This window comes from Arctopsyche grandis, chromosome 12, assembly GCF_051622035.1.
Source record: "Arctopsyche grandis isolate Sample6627 chromosome 12, ASM5162203v2, whole genome shotgun sequence".
Classification (NCBI taxonomy): domain Eukaryota; kingdom Metazoa; phylum Arthropoda; class Insecta; order Trichoptera; family Hydropsychidae; genus Arctopsyche; species Arctopsyche grandis.
The window spans coordinates 5,125,814-5,146,728 of NC_135366.1; the positions used below are offsets into that span (position 1 = coordinate 5,125,814).

Sequence of the window (20,915 nt, forward strand, 5' to 3'; positions counted from 1 at the left end):
ACTCGTATATCACATAGAGAATGTACACATTTTGTATTTGTTTGTTCACAGGTATGTTAAAACACAACACACTATCACCCAAAAACAACATGCATGGACGAATACATAGTTTTCACCATATATATATATATATAGAAACAAGTCATCGATTGCCATCTCTGACGGATATACGATCATAATTATAAGCTTACACATAGAGAGAGCGAGGAGGACGGAGAGGAGATCTATACACACATCGGTAATTAATAGTAACGTTTTCGACTTGTACGTTTATTAATTTACATTTAGAATAAAATAGGTGGGGTGCGTGTGAGTGCATGGTGAAAAATATATAATATATTGAACATAATAAGGCTTTGGTGTGAGGCATGCACTGCGCTGCAGGTGTACCTCGTAGTCCTGCGTCTTGTCGCGGCACCACTGCAACAGGCGCTCTTTGATATTGGACGCGCTAGCTTGTAACTGGGGATCAGTGAACTTAAACAGAGAGCCTCCCGTTGGGGTCAACGGTGTTTTTGGGGAGCTGGCCAATTACAAAGTATATGTTCGTCATTCCAATGAATATTTTCTATTACCGTAGCATATATGTATGTATGTATGTAATCATTTCCATGTTGATTACTTTTGTATAGTTAATTTTACATATATAATGTATTAGATAATAACAGTGCGTTCACACTTAAAGGTATGTTCATACCTATCCGGCACGACCCGAATCCTGCAAGTGTACTGCAAGTACGGACAGTATTCTTTGGTACATTGTATATGGACGCGTATGAATGCGTAAATGCGCATGCGCGAATGGAGTATGAATACGTCCATATAATGTACCAAAGAATACTATCCGCACTTGCAGAACACCTGCAGGATACGGGTCGTGCTGGATAGGTATGAACAGACCTTAAAGGGCATGCTTTCACAAGTTGAAATGTATGAGACGCCATTTTGTACAAGGCAACGGTATCATTTTCTACCTCCGGATTCAATGCTCATCAATTTTTTCATTAAAATGCGAATAAAATCAGTGTGTTTTCTAATTTTATTTAAAATATAAGAACACTATAGCTCGCAGGTTTCATTTATAGACTAACTATAATCAGTGGTGTAGTGCTAAATTTTGAGGTGCTGGTACGCTCGATTTTGCACTTTTTTTGCATTATGCAACAAATTCTTCAAGCGATGAATGTATCCTTCAGTTCGTGACACAAAGCTGTTACCCTCGTGTATTGATAGCACAATTAAACATCTACCCTAAACAATGGTTTGAGCCGTCATAAGCGAAAAAAAGGTACAGGGCCCATTTATTTCGTTAATGGGTCCATGAATGGGGACCAATATTTAAATGTGCTAAAGACATATCTGGTGCCTCACATAAATCCCGGTGGTATCCTTGATCCTGATAGCATTTTTATGCATTTATGCATGACAGCGCTCCTTGTCATCGAGCTTGGGTGAAAAATATTGCAAAAGTGGTAAAATTTTTCAAAAAAAATTAAAGTTTTATACTATTTTGATTTTTCAAATTTTTATGCCGGGTCGCGTACCGGTGCCGATAAAAGGTGGCGGGGCGCCGTACAAGCGGGTACCGACTATTCTACAACCCTGACTATAATACATTGTAAGAATAGTGGCGGGAGTTCGGCCGCCTGCGTGCAAATTTAAATCGGCCGGTCTTTAATTTTATCTGCATTTTATATTATGTAATTCGGGGTATATATAGTGTTGATAATTTTAATCACAATAAAAATTGACTAGAAAAACAGACGTTTAGTTCTGAACATGACTGGACGACAAGAGAGACTGAACGTTTTCAAGTTCATTCATGAAAATATAGTGTTTTTATCCCCAATCCAGAGAAAATGGATAGAAAATGGTACCGTCACGTTGTGTTCGTTTCGTGTGAATGCACTGTACTTCTTGTGTATGTATATTATTAATTTTATACTCACTTTGGAGATGATTGAGATGAGTTCTGTCTGTCCAGTTGCCGGAATTTGGCAAAAGGTGAAACAGGCTTGGCAGCTTTCGTAGTTTCTTCAGAAACTGTGAAATAAATTCAGCGTTTTAATATAATTTATTTACAATGTGACAATTTTACTGTTGAAATTCATGTAGAAGTTCCAACAACAAATATGTAACGATGATAATTTTACAAAAAATGAAAGTTATTTCTCACATAAAATGTAATTCAAACTAAATTATTTTTAGCACAATACATAGTTAAGATTTTCAAGATAATGATCCATCTAAATATGGCTACACTAATACCAATTATTCTTAAAGTATAATAAATAGTAGATCTTTAAGCAATAATTGACACAGTGGCGTAACAAGAAGGTGGCGGGGATTTCGACGCCCCGGGCGCACCATCATTTTCATATTTTGTAGTAACTTAAGTTCAATTCGAAAAATACAACATGAGCGGATGACGAATTTAAATCTGTCGACAGAATTCGCCAAAATCATTCGAGTTTATGACTAGAGGTAGGACAGTCACAGTGCTATCCATTGTTCCATTGTTGTAAATCCTTTGTAAAAAAGGTTCGGCAAACCTTTAACAATGAATTTACAACCACCAGTCATAAATAGGCACCTTCTGGGTCCGGTGACTATTTATGACTGTTCTTAGAAATCCATTTTTCGGACATTAACTTTGTATTAAAAGTAATAACGCGGGATTTAAGACAATGATTTCTATAAATATGTATATAATTATGTCATGTTTGTTTCTTATCAAATTTTATAAGTTGAAAAATATAATTTAGGGTGGGGAGGGGGGGGGGGGGGGAGAGTGGGGCGAAAATAAATGTTTGCCCCGGGTGTCATTTGCTTTCGCTACGCCACTGAATGGACAACACATTTGTAAATATATATGTATGTACATATGTAATATAATTGAATTAAATTTGTATCAGTATGAATGTGTTACAAAAGATGTAATGAAAAACAAACATGCTTAAAAGCGTACAATACATAATATATAATATATGTAAAATAAATACAAAATAATACCTTTGCTTGAAACTGTCGAGATTTTCTGCGATTTGGTGGTTTCAATTGTCGAAACGTTTTCTGCAAAAACAACAAAAAAACATGTAGTGACAACTTTTAAAAACATTTCAATGAAAAAAAAAGAAAAAAAAAACTTAAAATAAATATAATAATAACACAAATGAAGCATTGCAAAAGCAATATTATTTTAGTCAAAATGATTATATTATTATTGCTTGATGGATCATAACAATATTATTATATAGGAAAGATATGTCAACTAATCTAATATCAAAAAAAAATACCAGCATGAATATCATAACCATATATAATGTGTACAATGTATTATATTTATGTCAACGATAATATTGTATAAATATATGTATGTATATGTACAAAAAACGAAAAATTAAAAATAAAAATGCAGTGTGTGTATGTGTGTGTGTGTTTTAATATCAAAAATAAACAATGGAGAGAGCAAACGGCATGCGGGCACACTGTTGGTGGACACAGAGTGGTTGCTGTGCTACACATGCTGTCAGAGGACGATGACAATAGAAACAAATATACAGATAATCATATAATAAACAATAATGATGGCGAATGTAATAATCACAGTCCACTCCAACTGCTCAAAAAAAAAAAAAATGTAAAGTTAGGTAGTACGGGATGCGGGGCAAGCTCACACAAGGTTGTGCCACTCACGTGCTTGTCCGGCAGCTCTGCGCGAAACCCCTTCATCATCATCATCATCATCTTAGTCTCGTCTATATAGCCTATACACTTTAAATTTACAAATCAAATAATATATGTAATCTTATATTTGCATTAAGGGTCCTCCCAATATTATTCTTTTTTTTTTTACATAATTTTTTTACATATCTAATCTACAATATTGGATGGCTTTCAGGAATGATATGCGACATGTTCAAACATTGGCGATGAGTTTTGTCTTTCATTGCGTGCACTCGTTGAAGAGATCGTCGAATGCGTCGTCGACATTGTTCTCGTCCAAGAGTGCCAGCTCGGCGAAGGTCATCTGAGGCATGGTCTGACTGCGACCCAAGGCGAAACCTTGTACCTGGTGATTTATTCTTTTGGTCTTGTCCACGGCGTGCACTCTGGTCATAACTTGGCAAGGCTTGGCAGGGCTCGGTGTCAGCTTCTGCACTGGAGGGGACAGATTCTCGTGTTGAGATGGTGATTTAGACAGTGGCGAGCTTTGACCTGTAAAGTACGCTTCGACGGTCTTCTTTTTCTCTTGGATCTTGTCTTTGGTTATGCCGGCTTCGAACTGCTTTGGAAGAGAGAGGAGATGCATTGATTTCGCTCTCGTCGACGGTTTATTACCGGGTGAGATCCTGGGCGATGGTGGTTTCATCGCGTTCTGTTGATGTTGCTGCACCAATTGATGCCAGGATTCAGATTTGCTCAAAGCTGTTGGCGACGGTGTTTGAGACCCAGGACTATTTCCTGGCGACGATATCAAATTCATTCGATTCAAATTGGGAAACCTTAACTTAGAGCTAACTATCGACTCTCCATTCTCGCTTATCTCCAAAGCGTCAGATGAGAGTCTATCTTTCGGTGAAAACACTCTAGAATTTTGGTGATCTCTGTAAATGTCCGGTTCTGCTGTGTAAGATTTGTTGTAGACTTTCGGCGATGTGACATTGTTATATTTAATAATCGGTACTGAATTATTGCTCTGTTTCGCATTGCCGTTGCAATAAGTGTTGGGTAGGACGTTTCTTTCCGGGTTGATTAGTGGAGTTTGAATTTGTTGTTTGGACTTACTTTGCACTTGATCTGCAGTCGGAGAAGTTTTCATCTCTTGTTTCTTCTTTTCTATTTGAGTGATGACATCATGTTTGGGACTTGAAAACTTTTGTAAAACTCCCTTCAAACTTTTAGCGGCATTGTCTTTCTTTTCATACGTATCCTGTTTGTTATTTGTCTTTATGGTGACCTGTTGTGGAACGGGTGCTTTCATAACTTTGGTCACCGCTTTGTATTCCTTTTGATCTAATGATTCATCTTCTTTCTCGATGGGCTTGATTACGATATCAGTCTTGGGTGGGTCAGGCGACCTTTTCTGCGGAGGACTTTGATTGTTCAAGACTAGATCTGGTAACTTTTTCGAAGGCTGCGGTATTGTCTCTTCTATGTCAGGAATTTGAGGCAAAGGTGAAAACGTAGAAACGGGAGCAGGAGGTGTGAAATCTGTAACTGTATACGTGTAATTATCCGGAATATGCTCGGAAAATCTTCTCGTTATAGGTACTACAGAAGTAGGCGATGGGAATTTTCTCGCCTTTTCGCGTATCTGCTTCTCGTAAAATTCTATTTGTAATTTTTCGGCGTCAAATTTCGTAGGAGAATTTACAACGACGTCCTCGCTTTCTTTATCCATTTGATTCTTAAGATTTTCTAACTTCTGAACTAGATGTGGCGCAGATAGCGGTCCAGACGCTGGAAGAGCTTGAGGTAAAGACAAACGTTTAGCCATTGACGCTTGTCCGTTTTGTTGTGAGAAGGAATTCAACGGTTTTTCCCTGGTGGGAGTATTGGGCGATTGAGGTGACATCAAACTCGGAGGAGTTTCAAATTTATTATTAGCTAAACTTAAAACTTTGCTATTCTCTTTCGAGGCGTTAGTTCCGGCCCAAGGTGGATTTGAACTGATCGGAGAATGAGAACTAACTGTAGGAGGAGGAGGGATATACTTTTGAATAGGTGGCTTGTTCATTATGCAATTATTTTTATCAGGTTCTGTCTTTTCTGATTTGCTAAATTCTTTCTCGGCGAGATGTTTCACACGTCCTGAAACCGAAGGCGGAGACCAAACTTGAGGACTCGGAGGAACAGGAGACGTGGCTATCTTTTTAGGCAATGGTTTGAAAGCCGACATAGGGGCATGAGAGAATTGATTTACAGGTGCTGGTTTTACGGGTATTAATTTTAAAACTTTGTCTGAAACGCCTCCTCCCCCCGCTCCTACTCCGTTTGTAATTTTGGGTGCAGTCACCATCAACGAACCGGTGACGACATTTCCTTTGCTCTCAGAAGTCCAAGGTAATTTAGGCGGTGGCGCTTTCTTGCTATTGTCGTTGAAGTTAGTCGTCTGTTTTGTCAACCTCTGAGTCACTGTTTTTGGCTTGGAGAAATTCGCCGGTTCGTCGGTTGCCTTCCAAAAGTTCTTGGCAGACGACAAGCTACCCGGTCGACTCTCGCTTTCAGCATTAGTGCTTTCAAAAACATTCTTAATACTTCCGAAGCAACTCTTCCAATTGCATCCACCGTTGCGCTGCGAGGTCTGGTTATTCTGAGCCCAAAGTGAACTGCTATCGTCATTATTATGCTGCTGTATGAAAGCCAAGAACTTCTTATCGTTATCCGTCTTCGGTTTGAAGTCTGGAATCTTCGGCTTGGCGACCAAATCCCTCGAAAAATAGTTACCAGAATCTCCATCGTCATCGCTGTCGTTCTGATAACGATGTGACTTAGGAATATCAATAGTATTAGCCCTCTTCATAATCAGCTTCTTATTCTGTTTTGAAAACACCCTTTGCGCGGGTGGTTCAGCTTCATTCATCCGATTCTTCTCCACAATGAACTTATTGAGATCTCTACTTTTCAGAATACCGTTCGAATGCACACCGTTAGGCAGTGCACTGTACTGTTTTGGAGGTTGTGCTGTATTTTGATTCTGCAAATTGTTCTGAAAGGGTCTTTTCACATCGTTCAACATCCTAGAAGTTATACGCACGTCAACCACAGGAGTAGTCCTCCCATCGTCGGACAAAACATCCATCTTAACAGTACTTCCATCGCTCTCGTCGCTATCAGTCAATTCTGGTTCTGGAGACGCAACCTTAGTCACGGTCTTCTTTTGAGCAGCTTTGAATAAAGATTCCTGCACAATCTTAGCCACTTCGTCGTTGGACGCCACTTGGGGCGTTGGATCCTGGGCGTGCTTGACTGCAGCGGTTTGCACGACAGTGGCTTGTTGTTTCGCAGGATAGGACTTTTGCTGAGCTGAGACAGCCTCGTGGAAGTCTATATTTGGGTTTGTGGGTGAGTTTTCCTGAGATTTTTGCGCTTGGAAGTTGAGCGTGAAAGGTCTGGGTATGTTGTTTTTGACTGGCGTCTGAGGAGCTGATGCAGAGTACTTGTCGCCACTAGGTGGTATTACTGTCGAGAATGAATTTTGTTTTTGCAGAGCGTAGGGAGATGTTGGTAGAGAATTTTCGACGGTGGTTGTTGTTGTTGTCGGTGGCGGTGGTGGAGGTGGTGGTCTTTCTGGGTAGGCAATGCCAGCCATGAGTTTCCGTGCATCAGCTAGTTCCTCGCGCGTGACTCCGACCGTGTGTCGGTTCTTGTGAGGACGTCTGGTGGGCGGTTTTGGCGGGGGCTCCTGAGCGAGCAGCCCCGCCTGGAGGCGCGCCACCAGGTCTAGGAGGGCAGTGCCCCGGGGCGCAGGCGCGGGCCCCGATCGGAGCGCCCCCTGAAGTCGCGATAGCGCGCCGTGCACATCGCGCAGCAGCGGCTCCGGGAGACACTCACCGTCATGCTGCTGCTGAATCTGGTCCAGCTGTTCCCTGGAGCTGTCCACGTCGACGAAGTCCTGCAGGCGACCAGCCGACTCGGCAGCGTCCGCGACTATCTGCGCGCAAGCTGCAACGACAATCACGACATTGACATTCAGCTGGGATAAAGCTACATTTGGCCGGCAAATACATACTCTCAAACCAAAAAAAAAAAAACTTAAACAAATCTAGACACCGACCAGATGAGTCCCATTACACTTTAACGATCGGTTGGAAGATTATAAAGCCTATATACAAGAGCTGAAAGTTCTTCCTATATTACATTAAGACGTATCCTTGATTGAATCTACTCGACATTGTATACAGTGGCGGACTGGGACTGAAATCAGTACATGCCAGGAGTCAAAGGGGGCCCAACCAGGGTTAAAAAAATTTGTCTCCCCCCCCCCCATATAACAAAATTTTCTTATTTCCAAAAAATAAATAAAATTTAAAAAAATGGGAATTAACAAATGTGTATATATACACAATGTTTTAGTTAAATTTCTAGATATTACAATTTATTTTTAAATTTATTTTTTTTAAATTTATTAATCTAATTTTATATTCAAATATTCTTCAAATATCAATATTTGTATATATATATATATATATATATATATATATATATATATATATATATATATATATATATATATATATATATATATATATATATATATATATATATATATATATATATATATATATATACAATGTTTTAGTTAAATTTCTGTACAAGAAAAATGGCAAAAGCAAAATAAATCCATAAATTATATTGTATATATTTCGTTTTAATCCTTGTCCTAGGTAAATAGAATGCATCATAAAAGAATACGGCATAAAAGCGGCTTTTACTTTCGGTAGAAAACAATCGGGGACGTCATTTCAGCTTTTTCTTGGGAGGGGCAGGCAAAGATTGGTCAAATTGAAAAATTTTCAATAAATCTTGTTTATATCGGAATAAAAATGGAAAATATTCTTTGCATACACCTTATTGAGTTTTAAAATATGAAAAAAATAAGCTTATTTTTGAAAAAACATTACGTCAAAAGCGAAAAAAGCGCCGTAGGCGAAAATTTTTTTCCCGAAAATTGACCATCAAACTACATTTTTACACTGAAATAGTTAAAAAGTTATTTAATTTTACTGAGGGCCCATATTTTCTAACAGATAGTGGGGCCCACATGCGATCGGGCATGTTCGCTTGTATGGCCAGTCCGCCACTGATTGTATATATGTTACAGTAAAGTTCCGAACGCACTAGGAGACAGTGCGCTGCAGTGACGCAGCGCAGCACATCAGAGTTGGTACAAAAGGCAACTTTGGCGCGCAGTGCCGCGCCACTCATACAAACAATATTTGGCCGCCTAGTGCAGTCTAAGCTTAAGAGTGTAAAGCTCGCTGATGTATACATTGTCTCGAATGTGAATGTATCATCAAAATCGAGTCTACTATTGTCGATCTGATGTAGCGTGAGACTTGGACTGAGAACCGAGCATGCTGTCGCATTCAAACAGTGTAAGGACGTAAAAAAAATTCTTAATTATTTAAAATTATTATTACAATATAATTTAATGCAAGGTCTTTAATAATATTACTGTAAGTTTTGCTCTCCATAACATGACGATGACAATTACTTTTATCGTTTAAAAATATAAACTTCCAATGTTTAAGTATTCCATAAGTAAATTAATAATATTACCAACTTGCGTATTTTATATTATGTAAATATTTCAAGACACGTAACACGAACTCAAAACTAACAAAAAATAAAAGTAAAATTTTACCGACCTATACGCACGAACAATGTTGTATTTCTTGACCGAAATGCAATACGAAACTGAAACGAAATGTAATTGGCCATCGTAGGTCAAGCGGGGGTGTGAACGCGATAGCATCTAAATTTTACGTAAGTCTAAAATTCGTTGAAAGAGTAACGTCGAAATCAGCTAATCTGTCAAACTTTGATCAGAAAATGTACTGGTGCACAGCGGAAAGTGCATGAATTTATTTAGTGTATATGTATATCTTGGCGAGTAAGAGTATCTGTAAAATTCAGCGTTGTAAGCTTTTGAATACATCTGCGAGACTTGACGGTTTTACTGTAACATATATATCATTCGGTTCGGTGACTATTTCGCACATGACGATCTCGCACACGTCACTAAAATCTCGATCACGGAATATCTGGCCACCGTGAGTGACCCACGCGAACTATCACACTAACGGGAATTAAAGTGCCAGATATTTCGCGATATTCGCAGTTTTCGTGGCAACGATTGTCGTGTGCGAGATCACCATGTGCGAAATTGTCCGTTTACCATATCATTCGGCAATCGGTACCTCATTACGAACGTACTGCCGTCGTTTAATATTGTATGCGTTAATTTAAGGGAGGGAAAAGCTCAAACGTCAACGAACTAGAGATTATTCCTTTTGCGAAGGCCCACCCCCACTCCGCGGAAAAGATGCGCACGCTTGAACTGTGTACTTTTCCCAGGAGTGGGGGAAGGCCTTCATAAAGCGAAACTATCCCCATGACAATGCCTTCCTATAATGAGGAGGCTGTAATATGAATAAAAAAAACCAACCAATAGGAACGCATACAATGACTTATGCAATGAAATTATCTAAGTATATAGAATCGACAAACAGAAAGTTGATTTGCAAATTACATATAAATATGAATGAAAATCAATCCAATTATAAAGTTGGGCACGTCTTATTTGATTTCAAGATATATTTCAAGAATATTTTTATATACAATAAATGAAGCATTCAATCTGGGATTACATACAATTTAACAAAGAACTTTTTACCAACTGATGCATATTAAAATAACAATATTAAAAAATATATTCTTTATAGTACGGTGCAAGTAATGCAGCAGATTAGTCCACGCAAGTGGACTATACAAGCATATGCATATCAATTTGCTACATTATATGCATCTGTAACGGGTAAAAATTTCAAGAAGTATTTAATTTGGATCCAGAAGAATATATATATATATATATATATATATATATATATATATATATATATATATATATATATATATATATATATATATATATATTATTTCTTCTAGATCTTTGTATGTAAATCTATCGCATAAAAACTATACAAGAACTGTTTAGCCCTTTGCCCGCGTCACCAAATTTAGCGAACATGCCCTGTACGCGGCTGCTTTTTTGCGGAGTTTGTTATCGCGTTTTCGACTATAAATATAGGTTGTAATATTTTATAAATTATTTTAGCCTATATTGAATTTTTTTTGACTACTGCCATCTATTGAATTTGGTAAAGTATACATTTAGTAATATTTTCAACCAAGTTATAAAATTTTAGCACAATAGACGGCTCTTATACAGGTTGGAACTTCCAAGACATCTATGCGTGTCTCACGCGCTGAGGGCATGTTCGCTAGGACATGTATAGTAGTCGTACGCGGTGGAAAGGTTAAATAAAAAGAAAAGTTCACCTTCTTGTTCTGCCATAACCTGGCGAAGCCTAGCGCGTAGCCTCCTGCGTTCTTCGTAATCGTCACTATCTTCAAGCTTTTCATAAAAACAATACAAAATGGCATAATAAATACATTCATGAACGATCAAGATCCAAATTGATATAGTCGATTTCACTCACCAATTTCCTCAAAATGCGCTCGTCCCAAATATCGTCAATGTCCGTTGAAACCGTCGACGTTTTAGTAACAACTGTTCTTGTTTCCTGCAAAAAGAATAACACAAGCTCGCATTACAAATCAACATTATATTATGTATGTATATACATTTTTTACAGCTCGGCCGCAATAAATCAACGTCAAGTTGAAATAATCGAGTTTTTCATGGTGGAAAATTGACGTTATAAATAAACCCGGTGGAGGTGTATATTATAATGCGTTATTTATGTGAAAATTTCGATAAGACGAGCTCGTTTGCCAAGATGGTTCCCGATAAAATTTCTAAAATTAAAAACATTAAAATTTAGTTAAGGTTAGTTCGAGTTTTTCCGGTATAGTGGTGGTACCCAGAACCTGTCCTATTTTGGTAGCATGACAAGAACGCGCGAATACGACGCTTCTCAAACGCGGAAAATACAAATACGTACACACGATTGCATACGTAAATACAATTATTAATAAATATCCAATGTAAACAGAACGTTTCGAATCGGTTTTTGAATTAACATCTGTCTCAAATACGCAACTCGATAAAATCCCGGAAAAAATACGATCACACTTGAACTCGAGCGAAAATATAAAGACGATTAAATTGTATTCAGATTCTACGGCTATTCGTAAGACTAAATAATGATTCATAAGATTTGAGATCAGGTTAAGTCGAAACTTTCCCTTTTAAAAACGCATTTTCCATTTAAAATACCACTTTTCCGATAAAGATACCCACTATAGATTTGATTCGATCAAAATTTAACATGAAATTTGCACTTAATTGACTTCAAAATAAGATCAAATGACGGGCTGAAAACCATTTCAGCTAAACCTAAATAATAGCATTTCATATACATATGCTATTATTTTAGCACTTAAACCAGCTTTTTTGTAAATGTCACTTGTACCAGTCTGGTTTTCAGCCAGAAAGTTGTCAAAAAGTGAAAGAAGAAATGATATACAGTAAAATATTGTAGCGTGGACGTGTAGAAGGGTTTTCAAGTTTGGAATGAAAGACGCAAAAAGTGTGGTAGAGTTACATAGTTTATTGTTTTTGATCCGTCGACTTGTCAGATCCGAATGAAGCACGGTCCAAAACCGCCTAATATTTATGAGCGTGTACTCTCAACACAGAGAGGTCATTGGTCGATGGGTCGCGATACCTTATTGGCTGTCGTATACAGCTTGTTCATACGTTGAGACCTCTTAGGCGCGAATGTGAAATCAGGTGATCAGCGCTAGTAAACAAGTGGTCGACCAATCTCTACGTTAAAATATATTAATTAAAAATTTTAATACAGAAATGAATGTACAATTAACGACAAAAAACTTATATCGTCTCTTATCGAGCAAAACATATGTTCATTGCTATAACTTAAAGCACTATTGAACGGTTGATTCACATTTAATCATATCTGTATATAAAGATAAACCTTTTTTTAAACTTGAGCACTCTTGAGTGATAAAGTGCGGCACGGGTACGTGGACGCCAGTGGTGAGAGGCGTATCTTCGCACACCGCAGAGGTTGCGCAAATACCGAGGTCCCACGTGCATATGCAATTCGTTCAATCTTATTTTGACAAGTTTCTAATAAATTTCCTCAAATATGGAAATCACCGTTATCGATCAGTGTCAAACTTTTGTCAATACAAGGATAAAATATCACCGAACACACTCCAGGAAAGGGATGAAGACGCTGCAGTACAGATTTGGCATACTGGAGTACGTCTAACGTGTTTTTTTTACCGTCTGATTTTTATTTATTTTTACACAAATACATATATACCAGGAAGGCCTAACAGACAAACCCCACTGGGCCTTTCTAGCCAATTACAATATGTACCCAGCAGCATAGCTCGGACGTTAAGCTTCTGCTTACCGTCAAGAAGGTGCCGGGTTCTATCCCTGAATAAAAAAGGAATTTTTCAGAGTATGCTGTTGGTCGGACCTGGATTTGTGACTCCAGGTTGATCGTTTCCTATCAGAGTTTGCCAATTTTCTCTGATTTCATTGTTGAAACGGTTCCCGGAAAAAAAAATGGCTAAAAATCCTTCCTACCTACTATGTCACCACTATTTGAAATTTGATTGATGTACAATAAAAAAATTATGTACAATTCATAGATGTCTCGTTAATTTGCGAGTTTTTTCAGTGTCTCGCAATTTAACGACTTATAATAAAAATGCTGCATTTGTATTTGTAATTGGCCAGGAAGGCGCATTGGGATTTACCTGTAAGGCCTTCCTGGTATATATGTAAAATAAAAAAAAAATGTAGTATAATTTTAACAAAGCATCATAGAGACATCTATGCGAAAAAAAATTGACAAATTTTAGATTAACTTACATTTTCGGAGCATTTTTATATATGTACCTATAAATCGTCAAATATCGAGAAGCTGAAAATTGCGAGAAATGGGTAAAGATTGCCAATTTGTTGGAACTCTTTCAATAAATTGTCAAACTCTGATAGGAAACGATCGACCAGGAGTCACAAACCAAGGTGTGGCAACCAGCAACCAGTGGAACTCAAACCCGTGATCACTATGAATGTTCGAAAGCATATATAAGCTGCTGTTTGTTTTGAAATTGTTTAAACAATTATATATTAATTCTTCGAAAGGGATGTATGTATGTATGTATACTTAAACAGTCATATTGAGGAAACTGACTCTGGTACCACAGATATTAGAAGACACCAAAGGTGCTATAACGTCTACTTTACACAGTTGATTGAAATATATCAGAGTGAAATTCAAGACCAAAGATACTATACAAGCTCTCAACAAGTGTATTTCCCAACATTTGAGAACGACAGAAGCACTTGGTGACGCTGGAGATGAGGATGGACGTGGCCATCAGTTGGCCGAGGGGCGCCGTGCACGAAAATACCCACTTCACATACACACACACACACACATACAAACACCTCAAATTGACACGTGTTTACAAGAGGAAACTTTCAGCAACAAAACCACCAAATCAAACCCTCAACTTGACACTGATAATACCACAGATAACCTTTACAAAAAAAAAAAAAATACAACAACAATCATTCACAAACACACCCATTTGTCATTTGTATATATTTACATGCAACACTATGCCAAAAACCGACCATCAGATAAATAAGTAAACGCAGTAGGTGTGTTAGCTGAAGACCGATCCAGAAACGTTCATTATGTAAACGTTATCAATTTATTTTTACAACGAACCAAGTCCACTATTTATACAGAAAAAAAAACAACAAATCAGGTTCATCACAATCGAGGAAGTGAAATTCCCAAAAGCTACGAGTATATAAAGCTAACATTCCAGCTAGAAATTCAGCAATTTCGTAAATAGTGCAATCTATTTCAGATACATTGAATACACACACACACATACAAATGCTTTTGATCTGTGCTCGTTGTTTCGTTATTTACAATTTGGTGTTTTTTTTTTGTTGTTTTATTATTTAGAAAGCTTGTATTTCAGATGAGCGTCAGTTGGCCGGCGAGTGATTGGACTTTTATTGCGATTATATTAGTGCAGGTGTTTGATCGGTGATGATGACGATTATATTATAATTGGACAGGTAAGACTTTGGTCGACCTTTGGTTCGGTCTCGGATGCGATCGGCTGTGACCAGCCAAGAACTTATCACCTTGGAGTTTGGCCAAATTAATCGAATCAATGCGCCGTTGATCCGAGGCGAATGAACGACGAACGTAAAATAGACGTTGGATTTGGTAAATAGAAGTTGTAAAAGTATTGGGAATTTTAAACAAGCCAATTGTGCATCATTAGATCGAATCAGATTAGATAAACGGCAAGGACTTGACTTCATTATTGCCATACTTATTATCAGTTCGGTAAAACGTACATGCTATCTCCCTCAACGCCTCTCGACCAATAGCACATGTTCTACTGTCTGCACGAAATGCTATTGGTCGAGAGGCGGCGAGGGAGATAGCATGTAAGTCTCTTCCTAAAGCGGACAATGTGTAACTGTGCATTGTATTTGAAACGACACATTTGAAGCGGTTGTTGGGTAGCTTTCTCTCTCTTTCTTTAATGTGATGCACTAGATATGAGATGCACTAGACTCACTAGAAAGTAAATATAAGTATGATTTTGATATCGTAAACATTCAGTGTACATTTTAGTTGCATTTAATTGCACGACGGCTCGTGACCTCTATAATAGAAAACGAATTTCTATTGTTTTTGGTATTATTCTATATTCTAGATCGTTGTTTATTTTGTACTTGGTTATGTACAGTGTGGTTTTTTTTATTAGAACGTTTTATTGTGCGATATTCATGAACAACCGTCTCGTTCTCCAACGAAAGGGTCTCTTAGACTGTATTCGTTGGGGGGGGGGGTGGCCTCATGTTGAGGGCTTTAAGGGTCAAATTCCTTGACCTTTAAAGCGGGCTTAGAATATTCTAGATAGGTGAGACTGCACTGTGTGGACCTTCCGAGTCGTAGAATAAATGCTGTGAACTGACTTTGGCCTATCACTTGGATCCCTAAGCCCACCCTCACGTAACAGTATCATGAATTGATAAATTGGGACCATTATAGCGACTGATTGAGTTATTATGTATGGCTTGGTTAGTTCAGAAAACATATGAAAAACTACAAATACACTTAAATCAACAACTGCATATATTTCATTACACGACTTTTAGCCGTAGGAGAAAAATGAGTGATTATGATTGGTCAACAAAGTTGAGCCGACCAATAGGAATTGTGTATTTTGACGTTTGCATATGTTATAGGTTCATAACAAAGCTTTTCGACCAATAGGAATCGAGATTTAAAGTTGGCATATTGCAAAGTCTACTGAAATAAAACATGCATATACTAGTCGCTTTATTTGATGGGTTTTGGAACAGTTATAACAATAGCGCACAAGAACTATTTTCATTCTATATGTATTTACATTCTGGAGTAAAGCTCGTGTGTGATAAAATAAGAGATTTTGCTTAAAGCGCAGACACACAGAGGCACGCAGCATGTGATTTTTTTTGGATAGTTTTACACATGTAAAATAGACTATTTGCACGCCTGATCTATGCTATGGCACCCAGACCAAAAATCCTTGTATTGATATAGGTTTGACAGTGATCTATAACGATGATTTCCATATTTGAAAAAAAGTAGAAGAAACTACACATGCCTGTGCCGTACGATTCAGTGTGTTAACGCATTTAGAGTGAATACTGCATGAGTAGCCTTACGATTTCAAATATTTGCATAGTATGATAAAAAATAATACACAGTTCCTAATACAAAAATAACAAGGACAAGATGGAGGCGTCCATGGAATCGTATCACTCACCATAGACAATATAAAAAAATCGTATTTGTCAACATTGACTAAAAATTAAGCGTTACGTTAACAAACAAAGACTTGATTGCGTTTGCTGAGCGCAAAGAGCTTGTGAAAAAATGAATGCATCAATGGATAGAGTAGTACTACTTTTTTTTTTGATTAATCAAATCTTTTGCGAAAATAATTAGATAAAGCTGTCAAAATGAAAATCACCATCAATCTCTCATATGATTGCAGTTCATATAGGAACCAAAATCATTAAATTATATGAGTTTGCTTTTATATTGTACAAAAGAGTAATGAATTTTAAGAAAGTGGGCTACTTCCATTAGCCAGAAACGTTTCAGTTAACTGGCAGCAGTCAAATACTAAAATGGCAAGCTTTTTATGAAATACATATCTTGAGCAGAACATCTACAGCGTGGACTAGTGGTTAGCATATATGTATGCGTTCGAACATAGTTGTCACAGGTTCGAGTCCCACTGGTTGATGCTGGCCAGACCTTGGTTTGTGACTCCGGGTCGATCGTTTCTTATCACAGTTTGCCAATTTATCTGATTTTCATTGAAACGGTTCCAACAAATTGGCAACCTTTACCCATTTCTCGCAATTTTAGAGTTTCAGCATCTCGAATTTCACTGATTTGTATAAAAATGCTGTAAATTTGTCCATAAATATCACGCAAATTTCGAGTTTTTCATTTCGAAATTTGACGGTTTATATATAAAAAAGCTCCAACAATGTAAGTTTATCAAAAATGTATCCATAGACATGTCTCTATGATGCTTTGTTAATTGGCCAGCAAGGCGCATTGGGGATTACCTGTTAGGCCTTCCTGGTATTTGTATATATGTATGTACATTTTACAGTGAAAACATATTTCAAGTGAAAATATATCAAACAATGAATTTACAACGTTTAACTCTATAAATTTAACCCTAACAACCCAATCTTAAATGAATAGGGCCAACCCTTTCTTAACCTAACTCACTCCAATGCGACGAGTGTACTATACACATCAAGAAATTATATATATTTTTAATACATAATTCGAAATCATATATGAAATATACGGCCAGATATTTTTTTTATTTTTATTTTACGGCTGCAAGGACAATTGAACTAATTTTAGCAATTAATTAAGTACAAAATTAATCCATTGAGACATCTATGGATTTTAGATTTTGTGCACAATTATTACAATTTATACACAGAATAAATACAGATGATTATTGAGACATCTATAGATTTAGATTTTGTGCATAATTTTTACAAATTATATATAAGATTTTTTGTGAAAACAGGAAAGGATTTATTTTCCAATTTGAGGAACCGTTTCAACAATGATCAGATGAAATTGGCAAACTCTAATAGAGAAACGATCGATTTGGAGTCACAAAACCCCCAAATCTAACCAGCAGTTTTGGCGGATCGAACCAGTGATTCCGTGGTGCTAAACATATACGCTACCATTAAGCCAAACTGCTGGCTTATGATTATGATTTCACTGAAACGCCAGTGAACATATATTTTCACTGTGACATATATAAAAATAAAAATAAAATAAGATACGAAATCTTGACTGATCAATAGGAACCGCGCATTCTCTCTCCTACAGCCAAATACACTGAACTTTCTTACAAATATGTAAAAACACTTAAAAACACGTGTTACACCACATTGAAAGCACCCATAAAAAATTACTCAAGAACCGAGAATAACCAATTTACAAGTCGACAACAGTGTAACGCTCCGTTAAAAACACAGTTTTACGGTAATTTTCAGCTGAAAAATAGACCGCACGCGCAGTTCATCAGTCGCTGCATCCAATGATGCAGCATTATGCAACGAAAAACTTAGAGCGATGACGAATGCCGACCTTTATAAATAGCCAACGATTGTGATTAGGGTTATGCATACAATGGTATATTCGGCGAGTTCGAAAACCCGTCTATTGTTAAACCCTACACGTTCTAATTTTACTATGACAGCACTAATGCTATGTACCATATGTAATACAAGTCGAGCATGAAGTTACGTCAAATATGACGGATTCAATAGTGCATATGTACGTAAACATTGATATCGATTACCGTCATGCTGAGTTTACTTGCGAATGTGTCATATAATATTCATATATTGCAGTAAACATTGATTAGTTTTAGAACTCTATCAATATATGTAGGCAAAAATTATCGGTACAGTATCGGTCAAACAATCATTTTTAATTTTTCATTGAAAAAATGGCGTTATAGGAATATAAGTTTTATCAGACAGTCAATTACTCAAAAAAGTTTGAACCATTTTTACAATAGTGAATTATTTTTTGTGGATATAAGCATCCTGGCCGGTATAAGTCTGGTTAGTATTATAATTCTACTCGAATTATATCAACTTTCACCAAATTACTTTCACTGATTAATAATATACATTCAAAATATATATGTATTGGATCAAATATTCTGTAAAACTTGCATAAAATAATCAACTACTGAAAGTCAATTTTAATTACAAAATATTAAGTATGAATTAGTTCCAAAAAAAGATGACAACTATTAAAAATACTGTTTCAAAAATATTATATACATATATGAATGAGTATACATTTATTTGATACCAAATCTATGTAAAATTTTCTATACAAATTTTTATCATTGCAATATTTTTTTAAATTTTTGATCAAAAAATTATATATTTTTTAATATCTTTAATTCTTAAGGCTAGTATTTATTTGGTCGATAGCTTCGTTTGATTTAGTCAGTAAAAGTATGAGCGGAACAATAAGTGGTTAAAGGCGCAAACACACTGAATCGGCATTCACGTGCTCGAAGTTTTCTAGATGGGAAGGGCGTTTCCTCAGGTTACTGTTAATTCGTACAAGCTTCTCCTAAATTTCTTCAAATATGGGATTCACTATTAAACCTATGTCAATACAAGGATAAAATATCACCGAAAACACTTCAGGGGGTGAGTTTTGGGAAGATGCCAGCATTTTTTTGCATGTTCAAAACTATTATCTGCATCTTTAGTGATCATTAGAGCCCGGATAACCAAGGTGCCATTTATTGTTCAAATGTTGTAAATGTATTGTTAAAGGTTTGCCGAACCTTTTTTACAAAGCATTTACAACAACTGAATAATGAGCGGCACCTTGGCTATCCGTACTCTAGTGATCATACATTTTTATTATCTATAGGTATATAGTACCTATACAATCTATACAGACCATTTAATTTGTTGCAAATTCTTAGTTATAAAATGAATATTCGTGATTCATACTATCTTCAATTGTTTATAAATAAGGTATCTTCTATGAGTGATATCAAAATCTTAATATCGCATAATAAAACACAATCAGAATTATGTACATATGTAGTATCAAAGTTTCAAAACTCAATATTGATCATAAAAGATAAAAACTGTACATTATCTTGTTAGTGAAATTTATTAAAGTCAGTTCCGCAACATAAATCAAAAGATTAACATCAAATTGTGGAACGAAAGCATAACAAAACAATTTTAGCAGGCTAATTTAAACACCATACATATTCGTACATTGAATTTGAAATTTAAGTCAACGGACTGGGCCAAAAGGAAGCCGCGAATTCCCAGAAGGGCCATAAAATAGGTCCAATTACATAATTTTTTTATTTTTTAAATTTATTTAATCAAACCTGCACACGCCTTTTAAGATCGCTCCAAATCGACGAGTGTACATTTTATAATCAAAGTGGCGAACGTCAAGACGCTGAATAGCTTGAGATTATCAAGAGAGATAAGAAGGAGGATGCTAATTTTACAGGAACCGTTTCAATGAAAATCAGAAAAATTGGCAAACTATGATAAGAAACGATCGACCTGCAGTCAAAAACCAAATTACGGCCAGCAGCGGGACTCTAGTGAGACTCGAACCCGTGACCACTCTGCTCGAAAATAATATGCTAGACACTAGTCCATGCCGCTGGTTAAATAAATGGGTTTGCAACAAATCGCTGCAAATGACGCGGCTGCATGCTCATTTCAATTTCGGTATTTGACGTCTCGACGAACTTCGCGAATTTAAGAGGGCTGTACACCCGAAACCTTAATTTTGTTACCGTTCCTTTCTTCGATATATATATTGAGTGTATGTATATATTGAGTGAATGCGACAATATATATCAATATATATATATTGAGTGAATGCGACAGTTGCGCTTCGCCCAGATAAAACGTATTTTAAATTGACAAAATCAAGGTTTCATATTCTACTATTTTCTCCTCCAAAACTGGACCAATTTTTAAAAAAATTTCATCATCGGTATGAGAAAGATACTTTCTGTGCATCTATCGGCGT

The 20,915-nt window shown here is 36.6% G+C and overlaps 1 protein-coding gene across 1 annotated transcript in view; it reads right to left on the reverse strand.

Moving 5' to 3' along the window:
* LOC143920004 (uncharacterized) overlaps positions 1-20,915 on the reverse strand; it is a 78,285-nt gene that overhangs the window by 2,371 nt on the left and 54,999 nt on the right. The window contains exons 12-17 of the mRNA XM_077442666.1: positions 11,229-11,312; positions 11,068-11,143; positions 4,789-7,668; positions 3,013-3,072; positions 1,950-2,043; positions 391-523 (exon numbers count right to left, since the gene is read on the reverse strand). Coding sequence (XP_077298792.1) covers positions 391-523; positions 1,950-2,043; positions 3,013-3,072; positions 4,789-7,668; positions 11,068-11,143; positions 11,229-11,312 — 3,327 coding nt within the window. The remainder of the gene's footprint in view (positions 1-390; positions 524-1,949; positions 2,044-3,012; positions 3,073-4,788; positions 7,669-11,067; positions 11,144-11,228; positions 11,313-20,915) is intronic.